Genomic DNA, 27,672 nt, shown 5'->3' on the forward strand with positions numbered 1-27,672 from the left:
ACCTGCCAACTGAACGGTCAGACGGGCAGTGAAAAGTTCGATTTAATTAATTGATTAAGGGCCTTTATAGGCCTCTTAATTGGCAGCGCGCCCGCCAAGCGAAATATTGCGACAGTGTGTGGTGGCGTTGGGACGCTCGCCCCTCGTCATCGTACACACTGTTTTACTCCAGTTCAGGTCGGGCACGCGCCCGCCCAGCAAGGGAAAAATTCTGCCCCAGGACTTGAGCACAAAAATCAAAGCTAGCACTCCAGTGCAGGACTGAAGGAATGCAGCCCTGTTGGAGGTGCCGTCTTTCAGATGAGGTGCTAAATTGAGGCCCCTTTTGCTCTCTAAGGTGGATGGAAAAGACCCCATGGCACTAATTTGAAGAAGAGGGGTGGGCAATGTGGTGTCCTGGGTAACATTTATCCCTCAACCCACATCAATGAAACAGATTCATTTATCTCACTGCTTGCTGTGAGCTTGCTGTGCGCAAATTGGTTTGTTGTGTTTTCCTGCATCCAACATCGGCTGTGAAGTGCTTTGGGGCATCCTGAGGCTGTGAAAGGTGCTTTAGAAATGCAAGTTCTTTCTTTTACTAAATGGTCACTGTACTGTTTATGGCATGGTCTGCTACACTCCGGAACATATTAGGACCAGTGCAGGATGCAGGGAAATTCAGGGAGGCTGCCGAGAACTTTAGTCACACTCAGGAATCTGCAAAAGTGAATTTTAAACAACCTTGTACAGCAGCCCAGCAGGTAAAACTGTCCCCTGCCAAGGTCAATCCAACTTAGGCATCTGACTAAATCAACTGATTCAAAAATGCCAATCCTACTAACCGTGCTGTTTCAATACCTGACACACAGCTCTCTTTACCAAAGGCAGTTTCCTTGTCTGTAAGGCTCTGTCTAGTTGTCAGCAGATACAGTGACAGTGCCCCCGATAAAAGGCACATTTTCTCACGACATATATGATGAACAATGCCTGGTATTGAGCACAGGCTCCCACTCTCTCTGATAAGGTTCAACTTGTGATCACTTCCTCAGTCAGGGAGCCAATTGCCTGCTCCTAACTCAGGATGGTCAATAAGAATATCAGAACTCAGGTCATGCCAGGCCTGAGCAAGGGAGGAGCCTTCTCAGCAACTGGGTTCACACTGAAAGGAACCTTCTCATGCTGCACACAATGGCAGAGACATCGCTTTCACTGTTCTGACTGAGACCCAAATGACTGGCTGGCACAAGTCACTGGGGTTGAGATTTGCTGAGGTTTTCAACAGAAGACAAGGGAGGGCCACTTGTAAAATCATTTCCAAACCTCGATTGCATAATAAACCCATTCCACATCACCCGCTTATGAACAAGTTTTATGTAAACCAACCTTGTGTAAGGGGACCTGGGGAAACAATTTCTAATTATCCTTCCCAGTATGGGACTGAGCCACAACAGAGTCCGAGGAAAAGAAACTCACCTTGAACAGTGGGTTTAAATAGGTGGTACAGGTCCAGTGTCTCAAATCCAACTGTCCAAAGACCAGAGTCTCAAATCCAGGAGTCCAAATACCCAAGTTGTCCAAAAAACTCGAACATCTTTAGAATGTGCCAAGCATCAAATTTTAATTGAATAAAATTTTTCAAAAACTAAGCTGAGCAATTTGGCTCAGTCCTGCACCAGAGCAAGGTGGTATCTATTCCCAATGCTCCGAGCGACTCTCGGCGCCACCAACCTGGCTTAGTCTGAGCTGCCCACAGCCCAACCGCCAGACCCAAACTCTGGCCGGACCTGAGACCTGGCCCGGTCTCGGTCCCGAGGCTGCCGGTCCTGAGACGTTGCACCGTATCAGATTAGCACAGATTATACACAACACCTGGGGCGGAATTTTACGGCCCATCCCGCTGGTGAGATCTTCCGGTCCCGCTGAAGCCGATGGAGTTTTTAGTGGCTCACCGCATGTTCTGGCCTCACCTCCCCACCCCGCCATGATGTAAAATTTCACCCCTTGGTATTCACATCCACCCCCAAGTCCAATTTCTACCCAGATTCTAAGCTCAGTCAATGCTGAGGTGAATGATCATATTTGAGCCAGTGATGCAACGTGGGGGGAGTGGGGGGTGGGGGGAGTGGTGGAGGGGTGGGAGGGGCTGGTGATGATGCTACTAAGCTTCTTAATAGCCCTGGGCTAGGGAGTAGGAGAGGGGATAGGGGTGGTAAATCAGCCAGATATCCTGCCTCAAAATCTTGTCCAATAACCTATGCCGGAATGTAGGTGTGAAGATAGGAATCAGCTTCTCCTGTGATTCATCCCAAACTGTCTGCATTATAAATGATGAACAGTTACTTCATTGAGATACTGGGAGGGGCTACCACACCCCTGGCGCTGTTCCTCAGCAATAGTCAATGCCTTGAGAGCAAGTGGAGAGATACTTGAAGGCAAAACAATAGAAGAAAAGGCACAGTTGTGGTGCATGGAGGCAGGAGCAATGACAACCTGCATTTATATAGCAGCTTTAACAAAGTAACAAAAATCCCAAGGGGCTTCACAGGAGGATTATCAGACCAAAGTTAACACCAAGTTACAGGCGGAGATGTTAGGACAGGTGCTGGTCAAAGTTGTAGATTTGAAGGAGCATTATAAAGGAGGAGAGAGTGGTAGAGAGGTGCTGAGGTTAAGAGAGGGCGTTCCAGAGAAGGCTTGGCCACCAATGGTGGAGCAAATCAAATGAGGGATACTCAAGAGGCCGGAACTGGTGTAGTGCAGATATCTCAGAGAGTTGTAGGGCTGGAAGAGGTTACAGGGATAAGGAGCACATGTGGCCATAGATGAAGTTGAAAATAAGGATGAGTTTTAAAAATTCCTACGATACCATTATGACCTCTATTGAACAACAGTCTACAACTGCTGATCAACTCTGGTTCAGAAAGACCCAACTCCATGGTTACTGAACGAGTAGTGTCAATACAAAACCTTACCATAGAGGCTGACTCATGCCATGGGATCTTTTAGGTCAACCTGAGAGAGCAAATGGAGCCTCAGTTTAACATTACATCCAAAGGGTGGCACCACCAACAATGCAGCACTCCTTCATTACTGGCACTGAGAGTGCTGGCTGGATTTTACGCTCAAGTCTTTGGAGTGGGACTTGCACCCACAACCTTCTGACTCAGAGGGAGATTGTTATCTACAATAGAATATGGTAACATTGTGGTTATGTTCCTGGGCTAGCAAGCCTGAAGCCTGGACTAACAATCTGATGATGTGAGTTCAAATCCTATCATGGCAGCTAGGAAATGTAATTAATTAAATAAATCTGGAATAAAAGTGAGCATCAGTGTGACCAAGAAACAACCATATTTTCGTAAAAACCTACCTGGTTCACTAATGTCCTTAGGGAAGGAAATCTGCCGTCCTTACCCAATCTGGCCTACATGTGACTCCAGACTCAGCAATGTGGCTGACTCTTAACTGCCCTCTGAAATGGCTGAGCAAGGCACTCAGTGTTCAAGAAGGCAGCCCACCACCATATACCCGATGCTCACACCCCATGAATGAGGGGAAAATACTGAACCACAACTGACACCAATCTCAGTCAGCCACTGTTGGGTGAATGTGGGGGAATGGTGAGGAGGGGTATTAACAAGAGGAATTGAAGAAGCACTTTTACATAGTGAGTAATTTGTGTTTAAGTGAATCCCAGCCACTATTGTTCTTATCATGTCCTCTCACAGGATGACAAGATATTGATAGGTTGCACTCAATACATTGGAACTTTGTCTTTATCAAGACCCTTTCAATTTCCTACTGAAGAACTCTAGATTTGAATATGTCCTTGCAAGTGTCAGGATGGTATTGGGAATAAAATGATCCTCTGCCTATCAAGGAAACAAAGTTGGCTTTAGTTCATGAAACGTTACATAGTTTGATCATTTGCTCATGAAGGCCCATTATTCTCTATTTTTTCATTGAGACAAATGATGCATTGTCAAAGGGAAGACTGAAAGCTGCAAATGGTGTCATATGCCAGCACCACTCATAAACTTAACTCTCTCGGTCCTGGGGGGTCAGCTTGTAGAGACATTAACTGGTTATTTGTGAGGTCTTTCAACATGCTCATTACTGAATTAGTGCCAAATCCTGAACAGAATATGCAAATGATCAGAGCCATTCAGGGTAGTTTGCAAGAACATAAGCTTTCCCCTTTCTTTAGATTTGAATTTTCGACAACAATTTCCCAGTGCCCCAGGTGAACATACCACTCCGTGTGGCATTGAGCCCGACAAGACAGTCAAATCCCAGGTACCACCTAGGTCTGAATACAGCAAGTCCTGTTCACCCATCACCTTTGTGCTCACTGACCTACATTGGCTCCTGGCAACACCTTGATTTTACGATTCTCATCCTTCACATCCCTCCATGGCCTTGTTCCTCCCTATCTCTGTGATCACCTCCAGCCCCACAATCCTTTGTGATCTCTGCGTTCCTCTAATTTTAGCCTCTTGCACATCCCTGTTTTTAATCGATCCACCATTGGCAGCCGTGCCTTCAGCTGCCTGGGCCCTAAGCTCTGGCATTCCCTCCATATCCCTCTTTGTCTCTCTACTGCTCTCTCTCCTCCTTTAAGATGCTTTAAAACCTACCCGTTTAACCAAGCCTTTGGTCACCTGTCCCAATGTCTCCTTCTTTGTATTGGTGGTTATATTTGTTGGATTTGAAGCACCAGGGAATATTTTACTACATCAATGGCGCTTTAACTGAGTCCAAAACCCCAAAGTGAACCCCAAAACCCCAAACTGAACAACAAACCCCCAAACTGAACCCCAACACCCCAAACTGAACCCCAAAACCCCAACAAACCGAATCCCCAAACCCCAAACAGAACCCTAAATCCTCAAACTGGACCCCAAAACCCAACAAACTGAACCTCAGAACTCCAAAAACCCCAAACTTGACCCCAAAACCCCAACAAACTGAACACCCAAACCCAAAACAAACTGAGTCCAGATACAGGAATCTGTTGGTGCCCTTGGGAAGGATGACAGGAGATGGAATTTGCAGGAGAGAAGTGATTTCTTTCCAACTGGGGTTGAAAGGGTTAACACCGCTTCTTCTCCATGCTAGGTGGGAGCCTGGAGAGTACACAGCTGCAGTCTAACACCCTCACATCGTACTGAGATCAAAACAACAAGGAACAGTTCCATCTGTATCTCCCCTACTCCCCTCTGGAACCTACACCCAGTATCTGATGATCTCAACCCTTTCAATCACCAGGGACACAGTTGCTGTGATGTCAGCATCAGGATTAGTTATTCCAATATCTTGAGTAAACAATTGTCTCACTGCTGCTCTCACTCCTGTGCAAACAAGCAGAGTAACGTATTCTGTTATCATGGGAACAGCAGGATATTTGTACATACTGGTACCAAGGCTGGTTGCTGGGAAATATCAAATCAATTTCCTGTCTTCTATTTCTCTTTCCTCACTCACTTTCCTGAATCAGTTCCAACTTTCCTGTTCACTAATTTCCAACAAGGGCCGTATTCCTGGCTGATTTCTCAGGCCTCACAGAAGCATTATCAAACAAAATTTGACACTGAACCACATAAAGGGGTATTAGGAGAAATTATGATCAAGGAGATAAAGGCAAAATACTGTGGATGCTGGAAATCTGAAACCAAAACAAAAAAAGCTGGAAAAACTCAGCAGGTCTGGCAGCATCTGTGGAGAGAGAAACAGAGTTAATGTTTCGAGTCCATATGACTCTTCTTCAGGGCTTCAGGACTCTTCTTCTTCTTATGGTCAAGGAGGTTGGTTTTAAGAAGCATTTTATAGGAGGAGAGAGAGGTGGAGAGATAGAGGGGTTTAGAGAGGGAATTCCAGAACCTAGTGCCAAGGCAGCTGAAGACATGGCAGCCAATGGTGGATCAAAGAAAATCAGTGATGCATGAGAATTGGTAGAGGGCAGAGATCTCAGAGGCAAAAACAAAAATAGCTGGAAAAACTCAGCAGATCTGACAACATCTGCGGAGAGGAGCACAGTTAATGTTTCGAGTCCGTATGACTCCTCATCAGAACTGAGATCTCAGAGGATTGTGGGGCTGGAGGAGATTATAGAGATAGGGAGGGTCAAAGCTACGTGGGCAAATAAGGATGAGCATTTTAAAAATTCCTACTCTACTAGTATGACCACTCTTGAATAGCAGCCAAGAACACTGAGCTTCTGATCAATTTTGGTTGAGACAGGTCCAACACTGTGGTTACTGAACGAACAGCGTCAATACAAATCTTACCACGAACATTCACACAGCTGTCTAATCTCTAACTTTCTCCATTCCACTCAATGGTGGAACGATACGATGAAAATGAGCTATCACCATCGTAAATGTAAACTCCCTGTTCTGCTCTTAGTAACAGGAACCAAGTCCAAATCTAGTTGCTCGCAAATAAAGTCCTCCAGCCAGCTTATCTCCTGCCATATTACAAATAGAAAATCCACAAGCAACAACTACTTTTATTTATATAGCCCTTGTAATATAGTAAAACATCTCAAGGCATTTCACAGGAGCATTGTAAAACAAAGGGCTGAGTTTAATTCCCACCCCTGTAGCGTGGGGGATATTTAATGAAGCTAAGGAGTGAAGGGTGGGGACCCTGCGACCTTCCCACCTCTGACCCAATTAAGTCAGGGGCAGGAAAGTTCATTGACGGCCTTCCAGCCTTGGTGCCAATTGAAGCAGTTAAGTTAACAACTGTTGCCCATTTAAGAGCCTTATCCCACTGTCACTTGTATTCAACCAGAAGCAGGCGAGGGAATTGTCATGCAGGAAGTCCGAGAAGAAATCGGGGTCCCATGGAGGAGGGGGGGGTTCTTCATCAAAGGCCCTCAGTGCCTCATCGAGGGACCAGGCATTGGGAGGGGAGGCCCTGCGGAGACACAACCCCTGCCCTTTCTTCCAATCACCCCACTGCCAGCGACATTCTCCCTGCAACTCAATCCCGCCCTCACTACCTGCGGCCTGGGGTCTGTCGCAGGTCTTGGGCCTCTGGTGGATGCATTGCTGTCAGCTTTCACTGCTTCCCCAGTGACAGCAATGAAGGGCTGCAAGCCTCTGACTGACGGGGGCAGAACTTCTGCCTCTGGGGTCTTTGATCCTGGGGAAATCATGCCACTGGCCACTTAAGTGCCTGACTGGCATTGAATACTTCCCGAAAGGAAGTGATTGTGGGACTTTCGCCGGCTCACCAGTCGGTGGGTGAGACCCCATCACCTGCATTAAATTCCACCCAATGTATGACATCAAACCACATAAGGAGATATTAAGTCAGGTGACCAAAAGCTTGGTCAAAGAGGTAGGTTTTAATCAGTGTTTTAAAGGACGAAAGCGAGGGAGGGAAGTAGAGAGATTTAGGAAAGGGATTACAGAGTTTAGTGTCTAGGCCACTGAGGTCATGGTCACCAGTGGTGGAGTGATTAAAATTGTGGATATGCAAGAGGCCAGAATTAGATGAGCACTTTTAACCAGACAGGATATTAGATGCTATACTGTGCTTTGCACCCAACAACTTGTGCTATATTTCTGTTTTGGACCTGGAGTACTTGAAATATCCAAGTAGGAAGTGGAAAATGAGTAAAGGGAGATGGTTGAATGGTCAAAGAAAGAAAGTATCAGGACGGGAATTTAAAGGTTTGGATAAAGTCAACAAGATAAAGGATATAAAGAGAAAATAAACCTGCTATTAGTAGTGAAACAGAGGTAGGGAAGAGCGAGTAATGCACGGTAGATCTTACTCAGGAGTGCTGAGATTATAAATTGGGTTTTGGATTGATAAGGTAGAGAGGACTGCAAGGCTGGGGAAGAAACCCAATGGCGATGTGCCATGGGACTCATTCCCAGTGGAAAGCATTGGAGGGCGATAGCAGTTTGGGAGTCAATATGGAACAGGGTAGGAATAGTTAGAGTTCCGGATAAGTCGTAGTTTACTAACTGGGAGAAATGGCTCAACGGGACAGCATTGGGGAAATAGTGATGACAAAGATAAATGATGGCTTGAGTGGCAACGAAGTGGGGATTTAGGAAGACAATGGTATGGACTGGAACAATAGTATAGAACTTAGCGCAGGATTCAGCAGTACACAAAGATTATGCACGGTCATGTAGTGGTAGGTTAAAGGGACAAATTCTCAATAAATGGAGTTAATTATCTCCTTCAATGATTAAAAATAGTCCACGTGAATATTTGATGCAGGTTGATGATGATATTGGCTAAATTCAGATAGAAGGGATTAAATGCTTGCAACTCTGAACTGTGAAGCTCAGGAGATGACATCGAGAGTAACAAAGACTGTAGATTGTATCAGCTTCAGTAAATGCACAAATCATCACTTGCTGCGTTTAGGAGACATGATTGGGTTTCTCAGGGTGTTTAATAAATTTGGTAGAGTCCATCTAACCCAGGTCAACATTCATGACCAGATTGAATCAAATGTTGAAGAAAACGGAGATAAAGGAATAGGGGGACAGATGGATACATATAATAAGGACTATTTGCTCTCAGAAGTATAAACACTAACAGGGACTGGCTGGGCTGAATGACCTGTTTCTGTGCTATAGTTTTCATGTACCTGTGTGCTAAATAGATGCAAGTGTTATGTTATTATTTTTCACCCCTGAGATCAACAAGTTAATGTTGACCTGTCTCTTGTTTATCATTCACACTTTCCAGGGGGCACTCACTTATCATGACCAGGGACACAGACACCAGGCAATTTCCCCCCTTTACCCAAATGATACAATGACCACGGGTTGAAATACTATCCTGGGTCAAAATCAGCTGCTCCAGCATGGAAGAGGGATCAACCTTGGGAGTTCCTCTTTGTCATATGGCTCAGTAATGCTCTGGGAAATGAGCTGATGGATCAAACAGAAATTCTTATGGAAAAAAAAAATCACTATAAGTGAACTTGTACCTTTTCATCTCACTGTTGTCCTTCCTATGAAGCATTTTTATTCAATGATATCCTTCTAGCAGAACCTGTGCTGAGATGCTAGGAGCTCTTTACTGATCAATAAACAAGGAACTCATTCTCTGATAGGGGGACATTGAAACAGTCTCAGGGCAGAGGCAGAACACAGTAATGGCATCTTCGTAGAATGCACCATTAGCCGATCCCTGAGTTGGACCTTATAAGGCACAGGGATTCCTCCAAGAGGAGAAGGTTTAATGTGAGGAGTAGCAGTGTTGAGCAACAGAACAAAATACCTCTGTAATTATCTGAAAAAACTGCTCCTGCCTTAGGACAGCTTGATACAACTGAGTAGCTTGTTCAGACACAGAGGGCACTTAAAAGTCAACCACACCAACTCATAAGTAGAACTACATCAAATATACAGACACAGAAACAGACCATTTAGCCCAACTGGTCTATACTGGTGTTTATGTTCCACATGAGCCTCCACTCAGCCCTCTTCATCTCATCCTATCAGCAAAACTTTCTATTCCTTTCTCTTTTATGTGTTTATTCAGCTTATACTTAAATGCATCTATGTATGGGCAGGCTATATATGGTTCAGGCTGGGGAAGGACAGCAGGTTTCCTTCCCCAGCAAAGGGTTTTTCCGACAATCAGACAGTTTTATCATCGCTTTTACTGGTGCCAACAAATTATTTCAAGATTTTTTGTTGAACTCATAATTCTCAAACCACCATTTGATCTTAGTGTTCTCTGGATTATTACTCCAAACTTCTGGGTTGCTAATTCAGTAACATAACTACTACATGACAGTACCTGTATGCGTCACTAGCTGGTGAAAGGAAGGCCTCACATCACTGGGCACATGTGGAATTGCATAGAATGTACAGCACAGGAACAGGCCATTCGGCCCCACTAGTCCATGCTGGTGTTTCCATTCCACATGATCGAGAATGGTCGCATAATGGTTACGTTACAGGACTAGAAATCCAGAGGCCTGGACTAATAACCTGCAGATATGAGCTCCCCGGTAGTTGGGGGAATTTAAATTCGGCTAATTAAATAAAGCTGGAATTAAAAAGCTTGTCTCGGTGATGGTGACCATGAAACTACCGGATTGTCATGAAAGCTCATTGAGTTCATGAATGGCCTTTAGCAAAGGAAATCTGCCATCCTGACCCAGCCTGGCCTCCATGTGACTCCAGACCCAGCAGCAATGTGGCTGAATCTGAAATGACCCAGCAAGTCACATGCAGTTGTCAAGGATGCATCTTCCAAAAGGATGATTTGGAATGGGATAATAAATATTGACTTTGCCAGTTATGACCACATCCTGTGTGATTTAAAAAATAACATCAGACTACTTCACCTCACCTGCTCAGGTACACACACTATTCTACATACACAGGACCTTCTGCTCAGCCAGGTGGTAACTAAAATCTGTTAGCTTATCCATATTTCATCAGGCTAATGTAACAAGAGATAAAACTGGGACACCATACCTGAAGAATGGCAGTAGGACATTGGAGTGTTTCGGTTCCCAGACATCATACTCTTCATTCTGGAGGCTTCTGCTGGGTGGTTAAAGCGAAAGAATGTTGACTGGCCAAAACATAGCATGCACCCTGTCAAGAGACAGCAAAGAGGAGACACATCAAAGTAAGTCCCAGGCTGGGCTCTGCAACCAACAAGTATTGACTGAACTGTACATCCTAAACATCCTACATCACAACCAATGAACAACACAGATAAACTGCCTCAAATTTTGCTACAGAACAGGTCAGTGTTCATTGGGGAATATCGGAGGGACAGGTCAGTGCTTTTTAGGAATATCAGAGGGACAGGTCAGTGTTTATTGGGAATATTGGAGGGACAGGTCAGTGTTTATTGGGAATATTGGAGGGACAGGTCAGTGTTCATTGGGGAATATCGGAGGAACAGGTCAGTGTTTATTGGGGAATATCGGAGGGACAGGTTGGTGTTTATTAGGGAATATCGGAGGGACAGGTCAGTGTTTATTCAGAATATCGGAGGGACAGGTCAGTGTTTATTGGGAAATATCGGAGGGACAGGTCAGTGTTTATTGGGAAATATTGGAGGGACAGGTCGGTGTTTATTCGGAATATCAGAGGGACAGGTCATTGTTTATTGGGGAATATCGGAGGGACAGGTCAGTATTTATCGGGGAATATCAGAGGGACAGGTCGGTGTTTATTGGGGAATATCGGAGGGACAGGCCAGTGTTTATCGGGGAATATCGGAGGAACAGGTCGGTGTTTATTGGGGAACATCGGAGGGACAGGTTGGTGTTTATTGGGGTATATCGGAGGGACAGGTCGGTATTTATTGGAAAATATCGGAGGGACAGGTCAGTGTTTATTGGGGGATACCAGAGGGACAGGTCAGTGTTTATTGGGAAATATCGGAGGGACAGGTCAGTGTTTATTGGGAAATATCGGAAGGACAGGTCGGTGTTTATTGGGGAATATCAGAGGGACAGGTCTGTGTTTATCGGGGAAAATTGGAGGGACAGGTCAGTGTTTATTGGGGAATATCGGAGGTACAGGAGTGTTTATTGGGGAATATTGGAGGGAACAGGTCAGTGTTTATTGGGGAATATTGGAGGGACAGGTCAGTGTTTATTGGGGAATATCGGAGGGACAGGTCAGTGTTTATTGGGGAATATCAGAGGGACAGGTCGGTGTTTATTGGGGAATATCGGAGGGAACAGGTCAGTGTTTATTGGGGAATATTGGAAGGAACAGGTCAGTGTTTATTGGGGAATATTGGAGGGACAGGTCAGTGTTTATTTTTAATGGTGACAAGCTTCAGAATTTGTCACATTTTGAAACCAAACTGAGTGATTCTCACTCCTAATGAGTGATTTTTCACAGATCTAACAACAGGTAAGAAGTAATTTGTTGCAGCAAGTGATTTGGTTATCACTGAAAGTTGCCCTTTCCCCTTTCCCGGGACAGCACTCCCTGAGTGAACCATGCAATCTGAACAGGCACAGAAATTCACACAGTTTGTCGCCTGCTGCAACTGAGCCTGCCTCAAATTTCTTTTCCTATTTTGAGACCGTGTGTGTGCTCGCAGTTACTGCCAGCGGAGAATGAAAGCTCAAACCATTTTTGTTTTACAAAAGAAGGGCCAAATGTGATTTAAAATAGAGAGCAAAAGTGTCCCAATGTTTTCCTACAACACTTAACATCAGACACAAAGGAATGACACAGCCCACTAAACACTTTATAGCAACATTAGATTAATTTTCTAAAAAGCTTGAAGTGTGAGTCAAACCTTTATATCACTCTGACGCATGAACTCCACTGCTTTATTGCAATTAAGCACTCAGTCCTTCAAACTTGTGGAACATGCAAATCTCTCTCCAGATATAGTGCATCAGAAGACCTTTGTGACTGCAGTTACTGCGGAATTCTCTGAGCCATTGCGCAGATTACAAACCAGTGGATTTGTTTTGTAGCGAGCCATCAGCAATTTGGAAATGAAAATCTGGCACCAGTAAAAGTGCCCATCGAGCCAGGGGAAGAGTGACATCCTTCAGGGGGAGAAGCCTGTCACCCAGATCCTGCCTGACCACTATGTTTTTTTAATCTATTCTTGGAGTGTGAACATCGCTGGCAAAGCCAGCATTTATTGCCCATCCCTAGTTGCCCTTGAGAAAGTGGTGGTGAGCTGCCTTCTTGAACCGCTGCAGTCCCTGTGGTGTAGGTACACCCACAGTGCTGTTAGGGAGGGAGTTCCAGGATTTTGACCCAGTGAAATTGAAGGAACAGTGATTTCATTCCCAACGCAACTGAATATTAACTGTCCTCTAAAGTGACCTGACCAGCCATTTAGATGAAAGAAGCCCACTATCACCTTGTTAGGGAGACTGGAGACGGGCAATGCCCATGAATAAAGTATGGTCAATCTCACGGCAATTGGTGCTAGTTTTGGGCAATTTAGTGTCCCACATTCACCCCAAAATGGGTTGAGGCTGGGCTAAGTCTCAGTCTCTAGCAGAAAGAGGAGAGGGTAATTCCATTGCCTGGGCTGGATCTAAACATAGAGATGACTGGACTGTGCGCGTAACCCACTGCACCGTCCAATCCGCCAAGATTCAAATCCTTTATGTAAAGGCAACCAAAGAGTTCAAAAAAAAGTTTCCAAATTAAGTTGAATCTGGTCAAATTTCAAGTTTCTGGGATGTTGAAATAGGGTTGGTCTCTACTAACAGTTGCAGTGTTGCCAGAGAATTCACAACACGGGAATATCAGGCCAGTCATCCAACTTGTCTAAGCTGGCGTTAAAGTTCCAAACAATCCTCCTCCATCTTACTTCATCTCACTATCCACAAATCCCATTACTTTCTCCCTCATGTGTTTATCTCAATACATCTACGCTATTCATCTCAACCACTCCTTGTGGTAGTGAGCTCCACAATCTCTGGGTGAGGGGGTTTCTCCTGAATTCCCGACTGGATTTATTAGGTTTTGTGAGGAGGTTTTGTTTTAATGTCATACATGCTCTCCAATTGAACATTTTCCTCCTTATCCAGCACCACTGTTTAAACAACACAGCCTAAGGGATCAATCATTTCACAGCTAGCTGTGAGTGGAATCTTGCTGTGTGCAAAATGGCTGCCATGTCTGTCAACTTGAAAACTGCATCACGACACTGAAATGTAATTCTTATCAGTGAAGCACTCCATTTTTTTTAAGAGGCAAGGTCAGAAGACTAAATCCATTCAATTCTTTGTTCCCCTTCTTTAAATGAAAGGCTGCTTCATGAACACCAGGTTCCTTCAAACGGTCTTACACTCCGACAAGGCTCATACTTGTGGTTGTTGTGGCCTTGGCCAGAATTGGGGGAGGGTGGGGCGGGATGGAGGGGAGAATGGGAAGAGGCCTGAAGATCAAAGTTTGAAATCAGCTGTGTCTACATTAAATACAAGTCAGCTTTGATTTGTTCAAAGTTCCACCAAACCTCAGATTAATGAAGGTTCATCTCCTTTGCAATAACCAGACATAAGTTTTCAGCTGATTTGAATGGTCTAGTCAGTTTTGACAATCATACAAGAACATCTTGTTGGCAAACTGTTAGATTAATGCTGGAATCTTCCAGAGAATGTGCACACTTAACCTCATTCTCATTTCAATCTCAACACCTTGTGCAGATAAATCTTGCTGAGGCAGACAATCCTTCTTAGAAATAAATAACCTACTAAAAAGAGCTTGCGTTTATACATTTACGATTTCAGGATTTCCCAAAGTGCTTCATTGGCTGTGAAGCACTTTGGGATGTCCTGAGGTCATGAAAGTTGCCATATAAATGCAAGTTTTTTTCTATCTTTTTCTGCAGTCACTTTATCTACATTCTGCTGTCTTCCACTGCCTTCGAGACCCATTCGAGCCTCAGCCTGCTTCAATACTAAAAACAAATTCCTTCATTTCAAAGAAGTTAATCTGGGTCGCTATCCACAGAACGCATTGGGAAACTGGCTGTCAGTGTTTAGAAGATCAGTGTTAAGAGAGAGAATGTTTTACATCTCTACAGCTATGGGAGAGATGGTGGTGTAATGGTAATGTCACTAAACCAGTAATCTGGAGGTTCAGACTAATGCCCTGGGGATATGGGTTCAAATCCCTTAAAAGCAGCTAGTGGAAAAATCTGGAATTGAAAGCTAGTCTAAGTAATGGTGACCATGAAACTGTTACTAATTGTTATAAAAACCCATCAGGTTTGCTCATATCCTTTAGGGAAGGAAATCTGCCATCCTTATCAGTCTGGACCTACATGTTACTTTAGGCCCACAGTAATGTGGCTGATCTTAACTGCTTTCCGAAATGGCTGAGCAAGCCACTCAGTTCAAGGGCAATTAGGGAAATGTGCCAGTGATGCCCACATCCCATAAAAGAACAAATTAAAAGAAATGCTCCATTTCTCTGGTGTCCTGTGGACATTGTCCACTCTTTTCATCTCATTGGTGGCTGTGCCTTCAGTTCACCCAGTCCCTCACACAGTGAAACCCTCTCTGCCTTCCAGCTCCTCTTCTAAGACCTTAATGCGGGTTGTTGTTGTGGCGATTCTGCAGTTAAGGCCTTGTGACTGGATCATGTTAAAGCACCCTTCAAATAAATCTCTCTCTTCCTGTCCCTTTCTTTCATTCAATTGGTCGAAATAAGCACCTTTGTTAATAATTACAGCTGTGCCCTGTTACTCTCCCCCTCAAAAATAAATCGGTGAATTGTTATCGAAGCAATTATCAAGTATATCTGTTCAGGTAAGGACTAACCTGATTCTCAGTGATCAGCTTGTCTTGTTACCTTACTTTTGTGGCTTAGATTTCTACAAGACCTGTGGGTACTGAATGAAACATTCATCCCTCAATACAACCTTCCCCTATCTGTGATGTAAATATTTATTTTCCCTTTTAAATGTTGCTTAAATATTACTCAGGGCATTTCTTCATATAACATTAATTCATCTGAGCATCACTAGCAGGGCCAGCACTTGTTGCCCATCCCAAATTACCATTGAGAAGGTGGGGAGGATGGGGAGGGGATTGATGTAGTGAGCTGCCTCCTTGAGGTACTGTCCATCTGGTGCTGTTAGGAAAGGAGCTCCAGGATTTTTGACCCAGCGACAGTGAAGGAATAATGAAATAGTTCTAGGTCAGGACAGAGGGGAACTTGCAGGTAATGGTGTTCCCATGTGTCTGCTACCCTTGTCCTTTAGGTGGTAGAGGATGCAGGTCTGGCGATGGGCTGATGTGAATCCCAAGATATAAATTGTAAATGTGCCCAGGCAGAAGTCCCTAAAAGGCTCCGAGAGTAAAGATGCTGCTGGGTGTCAATCAGCCCAGGAAAGTCCCAGGAACCATCCAGGTCTATGTTCACTTAACTGATCTCAGACAGGCAGGAGTTATGGCCTCAGCGCACCAGGTTTAGGGAGGGGTGCTCAGGCTTCACATTCCTCCGACCCCTCCCTTTTCCCACCCTACTGCCCAACCTCCTTCCAATCACAGCCTGGCAGCTGATAGTAAACCACACACATGAACATCAGCTGAGAACAGACAAAGGACAGGAGACCATTTAGTACCCAGGCCCGTGCTCCCATTCTTTCTCATTCATGGAATGTGGGTGTCACTGGCTGGGCCAGCATTTATTGCCCTTGAGAAGGTGGTGATGAGCTGCCTCCTTGAGCCACTGCAGTCCCTATGGTGTAGATACACCCGCAGCGCTGTTAGGAAGGGGAGTTCCAGGATTTTAACCCAGCAACAGTGAAGGTGATATATTTCCAAGTCAGGATGGTGAGTGACTTGGAGAGGAATTTGCAGGCGGTGGTGTTCCCAGGTGTCTACTGCCCTCATCCTTCCAGGCGGTAGTGGTCATGGGTTTGGAAGGTGCTGTCTAAGGAGCCTTGGTGAATTCCTGCATTGTATCTTGTAGATGGTACACACTGCTGCTATTGTTCGTCAGTGGTGGAGGGAGTGAATGTTTGTGGATGGGGTGCCACTCAAGCGGCATGCTTTGTCCTGGATGGTGTCAAATTTATTGAGTGTTGTGGGAACTGCACTCACCCAGGCAAGTGGGGAGTATTCCATCACACTCCTGACTTGTGCCTTGTAAACTGGGACAGGCTTTGAGGAGTCAGGAGGTGAGTTACTTGCTGCAGGATTCCTAACCTCGGACCTGCTCCTTGTAGCCACAGTATTTATATGGCTAGTCCAGTTCAGTTTCTGGTCAATGGCAACTCCCAGGATGTTGATAGTATGGGATTCAGCAATGGTAATGCCATTGAACGTCAAGAGATGATGGTTAGATTCCCTCTTGTTGGAGGTAGTCATTGCGTGATTGGGACACCCAGGCCTGTTATACACACACAGGGCGGACTTTTACAGCCCTGTCGCGGTTGGGGGCAGGTTGGAAATGTGGCGAGCTGTTCAAAACTCCATTGACTTCGGCAGGACCGGAAAATCCTGCTGGTGGGGGCGGCCGTAAAATTCCACCAGAGTCAGTGCTTGGACACTCAGCCCTGTTACACACACACACACACACACACACACACAAACACAGTCACTGGGACCCTGTTATGCATGCTGTCAGCACCAGTTTTATTAGCTGCAGCCTGGCAAAATAATGAAAGGAAATTTAAAAAGAACGTGGAACATGTAGAAATAAGACATTCTCGCTTTGAACATCAATCATAGGTTGATGACAGATTTCCTGACACCTCAATCCACTCGACTGAGAATGAGACAAGCAGTGACAGCAGCATGCTGTGATTAATAACTCGACAAACCTAGTCTTGCATGAGATATCAATCTAACTTTATAGCAGAAATCGCAGTGGCAAAATGCTAATCAGAGAACTGAAAACATCACTGCTCTCGTTCTATTTGAACCCCATACTCACTACTAAACAGAAGTTATTTTCTTCAATTGTTTTCAGATTAATTCCCAGGGTTTTGCTGATCCCAGATACTCTAAGAAAGTGGTCATGGGCCTTCTTTGGTTTGCTATGGCCGATTGGCTTGTTAGGGCACTCCGGAGAGCAGCTAAGAGTCATCCACGTTGGTATGGGACTGGAGTCACATTTTTAAAAAATTCTTTCATGGGATGTGGCCAGCATTTATTGCCCATCCCTAGTTGCCCTTGAGAAGGTGGTGTTGAGCTGCCTTCTTGAACCACTGCAGTGCATGTAGGCTAGACCAGGTAAGGACGGCAGATTTCCTGCCCTAAAGGACGTTATGTGAACTAGTTGGGTTTTTTTGAAAATCCAAAAAGTTGATGGTCACTTTTACTGACACCAGCTTTTTATATCCAGATTGTTTCAAGTGAATTCAATCTCTCAATCAAAGGCAGTGAAAGGTTAGTGTTCCAATGTTAGACTGAAATATTCCAAAGAATCCAAAGATTATGACGAGTTTAGATGGCGTAGACAGCAAGAAAATGTTTTCACTTATTGGGGAGACCAGAATTGGGAGCCATAAATATAAGTTAGTTACAAATATTTCCAATAGGGATTTCAGGAAAATCTTCTTTACTCAGCAAGTGGTGGGAACGTGGAACTCGCTTCCACATGAGGTGGTTGAGGCAAATGGCGGAAATGCATTGAAGGGGAAGTTAGATCAACACATGATGGAGAAAGGAATAGAAGGGTGTGGTGATGGAGTGAGATGGAGAAGAGTAGGAGAAGGTTTGTGTGGAGCATGAATACAGGCATGGACTAGATGGGTCAAATGGCCTGTTTCTGCACTGTAATATCATTTATGTACGTGACCTAGTGCTGGCATCGTTTGCTGTTAAAGTAATTGACTGAATCTGCGGTGTGGTCCAACCTGAATTAAGATGAGCTGTCACTAATTATCTAACTTGTTCCTCCTTGGTCTTCTCACTCAGTGACGTTTACGTTGAGTGTGATAACTCAGTGACAATAGATTTGGGGGAAAGAGTCTCCAACAGTGATATGACCCTTTGAACTCGACATCTGTCAATGCGTGGCCTAATTTCCCCTACAAACCACTGATCAAATGCTGCTAGCGGAACCAGACAAACAAACACAAGCTTAAAACATCTTGCAAAGAGTGCACAGTCTGAGAGACCCAACAGGGAATTGTGCTCACTGTCACAGCTTAAGGACTACGAGAATCAAATAAGCAAAAAAAAATGTAATTATAGATCCTGAAATAGTTTTATTTTCATATGAAATTAAGATCTGCCCAAAAGCCACATTCATGAAGTTAATTCAAACCATCATAAAATAACTGATGATTTGAAATCTCTGGTAATCCATGTTTAGCAATGTCACAGCTGCCAGGAAAAACATCTCTGTGTTGGAAACCTTAGAATTATTTTTGCCTGTCATTCATCTCTGATGCGACTCACTGAGGCCTGTCACACTCTCATATCTCTCCCATTAATCATTTGGTAGTACAGAACTTAAGTATTGCTGAAAAAATAAAGACATGCTTTCAAAGCCTTTTGTCTTTCCCCAACAAGACAGACACAAGAATACCAAATTTCAAGGGGAGCAACAATTTATACTACATGAGAAGAGTGCTGATTGGTTGGCAAGTCAACTCTGACTGGTCAAGGCATTGCCATGGACAATGCACTGGGGAGCTATTGTCTCCCAAAACTTTTTGTTTAATTCAAAAAAGGCAATGCCTGGACATGTTCTTTTTGCCTTTAGATGCCAGGTAGCTGTGGACGGATAGATGCAGTTTCTAACAAACAGAAGTGAGTCACATTGCCAGCCTGACTGATATTCTTAAATTGGTGGTCAGTGTAACTGTTAGCACACTTTTTCAGTAAGTGCTGCCCAATCACGGAATCACATCGTAGGCCGTACATCCAAATGACTGGTGGATCGTATCAATCAGCATTTCTCTTCAGCTGTTTGCAATAAGCAGAGTACTGACCGTACTCAACCAGTCTGTGCTTGTAAAACACTGGACATAATGGCTAACATTAAGATGTAATTTTGCAAATGGACAGCACTTGCTGAAGTATCCTGAGTGTGCTAAGAATTACACTAACAACTAATTTAAGATTATCATTCTAGCTCGCAATATGGCTCACTTATGCTTGCTATAAGTTTGAAAATGGAATTTTTTTATAAAAATATTTTCGGGGAATATTGTGTTATCCTGTAAAGAAGACTGGGTGTCTGTGTGTGTGTGACTTAATTAAACTGGGCAAGAGATTTATAGGAATCAGGTTGTCTGGGGGGTTGGAAACATGAAAAGGATAGAGGTGTTAAGTTTGAGGTACAAGTAAATTGGTTAGATTTAATATTTGCATTTTTAGAGAGTTTGTTTGAATATGAAAGGGGAGTGCATCTTGCAGGAGTACCACAGGTAAATTGTAGTGGGGATGTTATATTTTATTGACCCGAAAGCAAAGACAAGGTGGGAACATGAAAGATCTTATATTTGAGTTTCAAAGAGGTGTGAGAACAATGGAACTGAGATGAAAGGAAAAAAAGGTATTTTAGAGTTGCTGTTGAGATGGAGCTATGGAGCTAGCTGGAGCTGTTTGAGCTGTTGAACTACAGCTGGAGCTCTGGGCTGGGAGAGGATGCAGTTTGAATCACCATCCAATCAAGCCAGAAAAGTCTTGGGCTGCAGCAAGCAGTTTTATTCTGAAGTGGATTCCATTGCAGAGTGGAAGAGGGTAAAGGTCTTATGGTACGTCTTTATTGAAGCTACAGCAGTTTGCCTTGCATATTATTACTGGATTTCATAGTAGACATCTATAAGGGAGTATTGCCTGGAAGGTGTTTACTTGTGGGTTTGACCAAGTAGAGAGTTTTTGGGGGAATGTTTTGTAAGACTAACCTAAATTGTGTAACTATAATTTTGTGTGTTTAAGTTTGCTTTCATTTTTGTTAATAAAACTTTTACTTTTAATTTTTAAAATCCCAAAAATATTACAGGACCTCTTACTCCTGAGATCAGTGCGTCTCCTTCCCACTTTCAGAATACAAAACAAAAGGTTGTGGCCCCTCAGCCAAGTTTCCCTCTGGGATTTGGTTTGTGTAGCAATTAACACCAGCTGTGATCATAACAGAAGCTACATATATTCATATACAGAGACCTGTCCTCTGCAGGCAAAAGGAACATATCTGGGCATTGTGCCTTTTTCGAATTAAACAAAAGCTTGGGGGACAATGGTTCCCTGGTGCATTCTCCATGGCAATGCCTCGACCAATCAAAATCAACTTGCCAACCAATCAGCAGCCTTTCTCACGTAGTACAAATTGTTGATCCCTTCGAAAATTGGTTTTCTTGCTTCTGTCCTGATGAGATGCAAAATGAAAGTTTTGACATCATGTGTCTTTTTTCAGCAATATCTCTCCCATTCTTCATGTGAGATCCAGATATCACCTATTTCCAACTCCTCCTCAGCTCAACTGCAGCAGAAACCCTCATCCCCCCCTTTGTTACCCCAGGCTCGACTAGTCCAACTCCTGGCCAACTTCTGCCTTGTACCCGGTAAAAACTTCAGCTCATCCAAAGCTCAGCTGACCATATCCTAGGCTCGCACCAAGTTACGTTGTCCCATTGCCTCTCTTCTTTGAAATAACGCCATCAGATCTTCCATGTCCACCTAAGAAGGCAGTTGGGGCCTCGTTTTAACATCTTACCTGGTACCTCCGACAGTGTAGCACTCCCTCTGTACTGCACTGGGAGTGTCAGCCTAGATCAGTCCCACTCCAAGTCTCTGGAGTGGGACTTGAACCCACAGACTTCTGGCTCAGCTCAGTGACGAAAATGCTACCCACAGGGAAACATGAAAGATTCTACTGCACTCAAACTGGCTGCTGCATTTCCTACATTATAACAGTGACTGCCCTTCACTAGCAGCCATTGGCTGTGTTAATGCTTTGGGATGTCCTGAGGCCATGAAAGGTACATTTTTTTAAATAGTATCTGATTTTCAGCCTGGAAGTGGAGGTTGTTCTTGTAAAATGATTTGAGAATATTAAGACACAGGGCGGAATCGTCTGTGCCCACTGGCGTCGGGCGTATTCAGTGATGTGAGCGGACAATATGGAGGGAAGGTCAAAAATCGGTTTCATGACATTGTGAAACCAATTTGTGAGCGTCCGCTCTGCCCACTGATGATGGGCTGCGTTCCCCACCATCGGACGTTGGGAACCTCATTGTAATACATCGGCATATCATTATAGAGCCACCCGGCCGGACTCACCCCCTCAGCTTGCTGTATCGTCTGCCCACGTCGGCAGGAAAACACGCCAGTGTAGAACACGTCTTGACAAGTGTGACGTGCAGAAGTCGGGTCTTACCCGCCAGGGCTTTGCTCACATCGCAGGCATCCGAGGAGCAGAGGATACTGGAGCCCAACAGCAACAACACACCGGAGGAACATCCATGGCATGCTGGGCAGATTCTCATGGACATGGCTCTGCTGTGAATTAGTGCACAGAAAGTGGAAAGTCATCGTTGACGCTCACAACAGATGATGGTCGAGGGGGTGGGAGAGGAAGGTCTAGGATCGGCTGGGAGAGAAAGAGGTGTCAGGGAAGTGAGGTTGGGAGTGGGGGAATGAAGGTGTCAGGGGAAGGCTGGGAATGGGGAGAGGGAATACGGGGGGGAGGAGGGGGTAACGGAGGAAGAAGATGGCAGCTAGGGAGGTAGGTGTAAGGGGGGGTGGAAGCTGTAAGGTAAGGAGTGCGGAGAGGGGAAGGAGGGTGGAGGGAGGGAGTCCAGGGGAAGGAAGGAGTGTGGAGATGGGAGGGAGTCTGGGGGGAGGAAGGAGTGTAGAGAATGGAGCGAGTAAGGGTGAAGGAAGAAGTAAGAGTGGAGGAAGGAGTCGGGAAGGGGGGAGGAGTAAAGCTGGAGGAAGAAGTGAGGCTGGAGGATGAGGTAAAGTTGGAGGAAGGAATCGGGGGGGAAGGGGTTAAGGGTGGCGCAAGAATAAGGGTGGAAGAAGGAGTCAGGAATGGGGAGGGAGTAAGTGGGGGGGAATTCTGGGGAGGGGGAGGTGGGAGCACGAAGCAGGGGGAAGGCGTTCTGGGGTTTGAAGGAGTGCGAAGGGGGGAAGGGGTGCAAAGAGGTGGGGGAAGGGGTCTGGAAGGGGACATGTGCAGGTGAATGTGCAAGGGAGGGGTCTGATAGGCCCATGTTTGCCTCCTGGGGAGTGAACTGAGGGTGGGCGCGGTATGGAGGAAGGGTGAGAATGACCGAGGGCAGAATGAGGTGGTACGGAGGGAGGGCGAGGGCTTGATGGGATTGGTAGAAGGGACAGCGAGGGTGGTTGGTGGGGACCCGGAGGCAGACACAGACCCCAGGGGTGGGAAGGAGGATGTCGGGGAGGTGAATGTGGACAGGGATGGGATTTTCAAAAGGAAGGGAACGTGCATGTTCACCTGGACATCCCCGAAGGAAAAGGCTTGTAGCTGTAGGTCACTAGCTGGAGATGGTGGGGTTTGGGGAGGGGGGGGGGGGGGGAATAGTGGGTGGGGGGTGGTAAATGTGATGGGGGAAAGGAAATGGATGATTGGGGGAGGAGAAAGCTGATGAAAACGTGAATCCAGAACATGCTGGACAAATCGAAAGTGAAATGAGAGTCATGGTGGGCGAGCTTGGGTGCTGCATGGGAGTGTGATCAGTGGGTGGGTGGAGATGCAGGTCAGCTCAGATGGACAACTGAAAGCGAACCCCAACAGGCAGCATTGAAAATGGACATTGAGGTGAGTGTGAAATGTGAAGGATCTGCGTTTGTGGGAGAGGCTTGCACAAGGCTCTGAAAGGCCCTGCCACACACACGTTTCCCTCCAGAATCACTTGTGGGCCGGCTCCTCCCTCTGGGTTGACAGGGGATGAGGTTGAGGGGATCACAGGCAAAGGGGACTCGGAGGGAGTGGACAGCTTCTGAGATTCCTGAGTGGATGACCCAGGGGTGTCCGGCTGCTGCTCCTCCTCCCTTCGGGTGCCCGAGGGCCCCGGCCTAACTTCTTGAGGGGAAGGAGCATCTGGAGGGATGTTGGGGATGCCCCATTGCCCTCTCGTGTTGCCACTGCAGAAACTCACCCGGTCCTGCACACATCTCCGTGTTCTGCTGGACAGGGTCTCCACCATCCTCTCAACAGAGATCTCCATGTGTGCACATGTGGGCACCACTGCAACAGAGAGCAGGTGGACATATTCCTCCGAGTCACATGCTACTCTGCTGAGGGTTTCCAAAAGCTCTGTGTGATGTTCCCCCGCCTTCTGCTGACTCTCCAGGATGAGTTGGAAGGCCAAATCCAGACGTTCATCATCTGACTCAGGCCTCACAGATGTCTCTTCCCGGCAGTCCGCTGAATGTTGGGGAGCTGGGCTGAACCTGCCTCTTCCTGCTGCGGACATGTGTCCATGCGGTGACCACCAGGTTGTGGACCTGAGTCTGTTCTAGATCTAGGTCCCACCAAGGTGTGTGTCTGTGCGCTGGTGGAGGGTCTTCCAGGCTGCTTATTTCCAGCTCTTCATTGGACGAGGTGTCCTCTTGGCTGCAGATGAGGAGGTGAATGGAGCTGAGAGACTGGCTGGCTGAGTGTGTCGGTCCCTTGGCAGAGCTCCCTGTGAACCAAAGCAGAGATAATAGTTCATGGCAACAGCGTCAAAAGCAGGAGAGAGAGAGCTCACAGTTGCGTTGAGGGAGGGATGATGTGGTGCAGGATCCTCAGGTGGGTGTTCACTGCCAACCTCACAACCACCGCAGGCACAGTCCACATCCTCACCAGTCAGCGCGATGGCACACTCCTCAAAGTGAGTGAGGGGCCTAATGTGGGTCACTCAGCTCCCGGTCTGGGACCTCTCCCTGTTGATGTGGGCAGACTTCTCCTGCATGGGAACAGGTGGAGAGAGTGTGAGCAGGACACGGTGCACAGCGTGGAATGTTTGTGTGGTGAGCGGAGCCAAGGATGGGATGAGGGCGCGAGCTCGAGAGGATATGAGCCTGATGCAGATGAGAGGGTGTGTGTGAGAGTCAGTGGTGTTGTCCCTTGAGGTGTGAGATCCCTGTGGATGTGTGATGGGTTTGTGAGTGTGTGAGTTGAGAGTGATGGGAAGAGCGAGTTACCCTGGCAGAATGGAGCAGATCAATCGTCCTCTAGCGGCTCTGGGTGGCTGTCCTCTTTTGAAGGGTATTGGCACTGACCACCACTGCCACCGGCTGTAATGCTGGATTGGTGATGCTGCTGCCCGTCCTGCGGCCAGAGCTGGGGGTAGAGGACATCCCGGAGGGCCTCCATGGAATCCAAAAGGTGTTCCAGTGACACGTCACTAAACCTGGGGGCTGCAGCCTTCTTGCTTTCATGGACTTCTTCCCTGCAGTAATCGTAGGCTGGAAGCACTGAGATGTGCGTGTGGCTGGACTTTAAACACGGTGCCTGGTATGATGAAGCAGTGAGGTGATGACGTGACAGGCGAATGAGAGCCTGCCCACCATGGAAACGGCGTTTCCCGGGAATGCATAACTAATGCGGCGGTTTTGGGACAATATGGCTTGAAAAGCCGCCATTGTGGCTGCCGGGTAAAACGTGGTTTTACCCACCCGCTACCGCACTTAGTACAAACCTGGGACAATTCCGCTCGTAAGCTTTCTTGACCTACAGGGAGACAACGTGCTTGATTCATGATCCCTCGGACCATGGCTCTCTCTCACTGGGAATGTGGATTCACACCTATAAAACAAAAGCTGTTGCTGTTTCAATAAACATCAGATCATAATTTTGAGCTGGAATGCGTTACCAAGGAGACTGGTTAAGACCAGACACTTGGCCTATTTAAGGAATCTTTCTCATACTCAATGAAGAGTGCAGGAGGGCATCCAGGAGCAGCACCAGGCATACCTAAAAATGAGGTGTCAATCTTCAGAAGCTATAACACAGGGCTACTTGCGTGTCAAACAGGATAAACAGCAAGTGATAGACAGAGCTAAACGATTTCACAACCAATGGATCAGATCTAAGCTCTGCAGTCCTAACACATCCAGTTGTGAATAGTGATGGACAATTAAACAACTAACTGGAGAAGGAGGCTCCACAAATATTCCCATCCTCCATGATTGGGGAGCCCAGCACATCAGAGCAAAAAATAGAGCTGAAGCATTCGCAACAATCTTCAGCCAAAAGTGCCGAGTGGATGATCCATCTCAGCTTCCTCCAGGAGTCCCGAGCATCACAGATGCCAGTCTTCAGCCATTCGATTCACTCCACATGACATCAAGAAACGGCTGAAGGCACTGATACTGCAAAGACAATTGGCCCTGACAATATTCTGGCAATAGTACTGAAGACTTGTGCTCCAGAACTTGCCGCACCCCTAGCCAAGCTTTTCTAGCACAGCTACAACACTGGCATCTACCCGGCTATGTGGAAATTTGCCCAGGTATGTTCTGTACACAAAAAGCAGGAGAAATCGAACCCGGCCAATTACTGCCCCATCAGTCTACCCTTGATCATCAATAAAGTGATGGAAGGGATCATCAACAGTGCCATCAAGCAGAACTTGCTTAGCAATAACCTGCTCCCTGGTGCTCAGTGTAGGTTCCTCCAGGGTCACTCAGCCTCTGACCTCATTACAGCCTTGGTTCAAACATGGACAAAAGAGCTGAACTCCAGAGCTGAGGTGAGAGTGACTGCCCTTGACATCAAGGCAGCATTTGACCAAGGAGCCCTAGCAAAACTGGAGTCATTGGGAATTAGGGGGAAACTCTCCGCTGGTTTGAGTCATACCTAGCACAAAGGAAGATGGTTGTGGTTGTTGGAGATCAATCATCTCAGCTCCAGGACATCACTGCAGGAGTTCCTCAGGGTAGTGTCCTAGGCCCAACCATCCTCAGCTGCTTCATCAATGATCTTTCTTCCATCATAAGGTCAGAAGTGGGGATATTCACTGATGATTGCACAAAGTTCAGCACCATTCGCGACTCCTCAAATACTGAAGCAGTCCATGTCCAAATGCAGCAAGACCTGGACAATATCCAGGCTTGGGATGACAAGTGGCAAATAACATTCGCTCCACACAAGTGCCAGGCAATGACCATCTCCAACAGAGAGAATCTAACCATTGCCCCTTGACATTCAATGGCATTATCATCACTGAATCCCCCACTTTCAATATTCTGGGGGTTACCATTGAGCATAAACTGAACTGGACTATCCATATAAATACTGTGGCTACAAGAGCAGGTCAGAGGCTAGGAATCCTGTGGCGAGTAACTCACCTCTTGACTCCCCAAAGCCTGTCCACCATTTACGAGGCACAAGTCAGGAGTGTGATGGAATACCCTTCACTTGTCTGGATGAGTGCAGCTCCAACAACACTCAAGAAGCTTGATACCATCCTGGACAAAGCAGCTCACTTGACTGGCTGCCCATCCACAAACATTCGCTCCCTCCACCACTGTGCACAGTAGCAGCAGTGTGTACCATCTACAAGATGCACTGCAGGAACCTGCCAAGGCTCCTTCAACAGCCCATGACCACTACCATCTAGAAGGACAAGGGTAGCAGATAGATGGGAATACCACCACCTGGAAGTTCCCCTCTAAGTCACTCACCATCCTGACTTGAAAATATATCGCCGTTCCTTCACTGTCACTGGGTCAAAATCTTGGAAATCCCTTCCTAACAGCACTGTGGGTGTACCTACACCACATGGACTGCAGCAGTTCAGGAAGATAGCTCACCATCACCTTCTCAAGGGCAACTATGATGGACAATAAACGCTGGCCTAGCCAGTAAATCCAATCCCATGAATGAATAAAAAAATACTGGATTCCAGGATTTGTAAGACAACTCCCTACTTTCAAATTGCTAAACCTTACTCCCTCAGCTCAAGTTCTTCACTGGTCCATGATAATGTCATGGTGATAGGATTGCCAACTCTGACTGGACATGTTCATCGAGGTTTCATTAAATGATGTCCTTCTGGCAACCCACACCCCCAACCCCATTCACTCTCCTGCCATAGATCAGCCAACACATCCAATCCCATGGTGCCCTGCCTTCTCACAGCCAATCAAAAAGCAAAGGGACTCTTCATTACCCGATTAGTTGGTTGTTGACTGTAGGTCAAACAGTATTTTTTATAAACCAGAAATGAAACTGATGAAACAAAAATAATGTTGAAACCACAAGTTTCATTCATGCCCCGATAATTTTCCTCGTACACTTTGCTCATGGAGGTCCAGGAGATTAGTCT

At 46.0% G+C, this 27,672-nt stretch overlaps 1 protein-coding gene across 8 annotated transcripts in view; it reads right to left on the bottom strand.

The window, feature by feature from the left end:
• Window positions 1-27,672, bottom strand: part of LOC121269665 (pleckstrin homology-like domain family B member 1) — a 331,530-nt gene that overhangs the window by 166,420 nt on the left and 137,438 nt on the right. For all 8 annotated transcript variants that reach the window (XM_041174450.1, XM_041174453.1, XM_041174451.1 and 5 more), the window contains one exon: window positions 10,452-10,574. In XM_041174450.1, coding sequence (XP_041030384.1) covers window positions 10,452-10,574 — 123 coding nt within the window. The remainder of the gene's footprint in view (window positions 1-10,451; window positions 10,575-27,672) is intronic.

Source organism: Carcharodon carcharias, chromosome 25 (assembly GCF_017639515.1).
Source record: "Carcharodon carcharias isolate sCarCar2 chromosome 25, sCarCar2.pri, whole genome shotgun sequence".
Taxonomy (NCBI): domain Eukaryota; kingdom Metazoa; phylum Chordata; class Chondrichthyes; order Lamniformes; family Lamnidae; genus Carcharodon; species Carcharodon carcharias.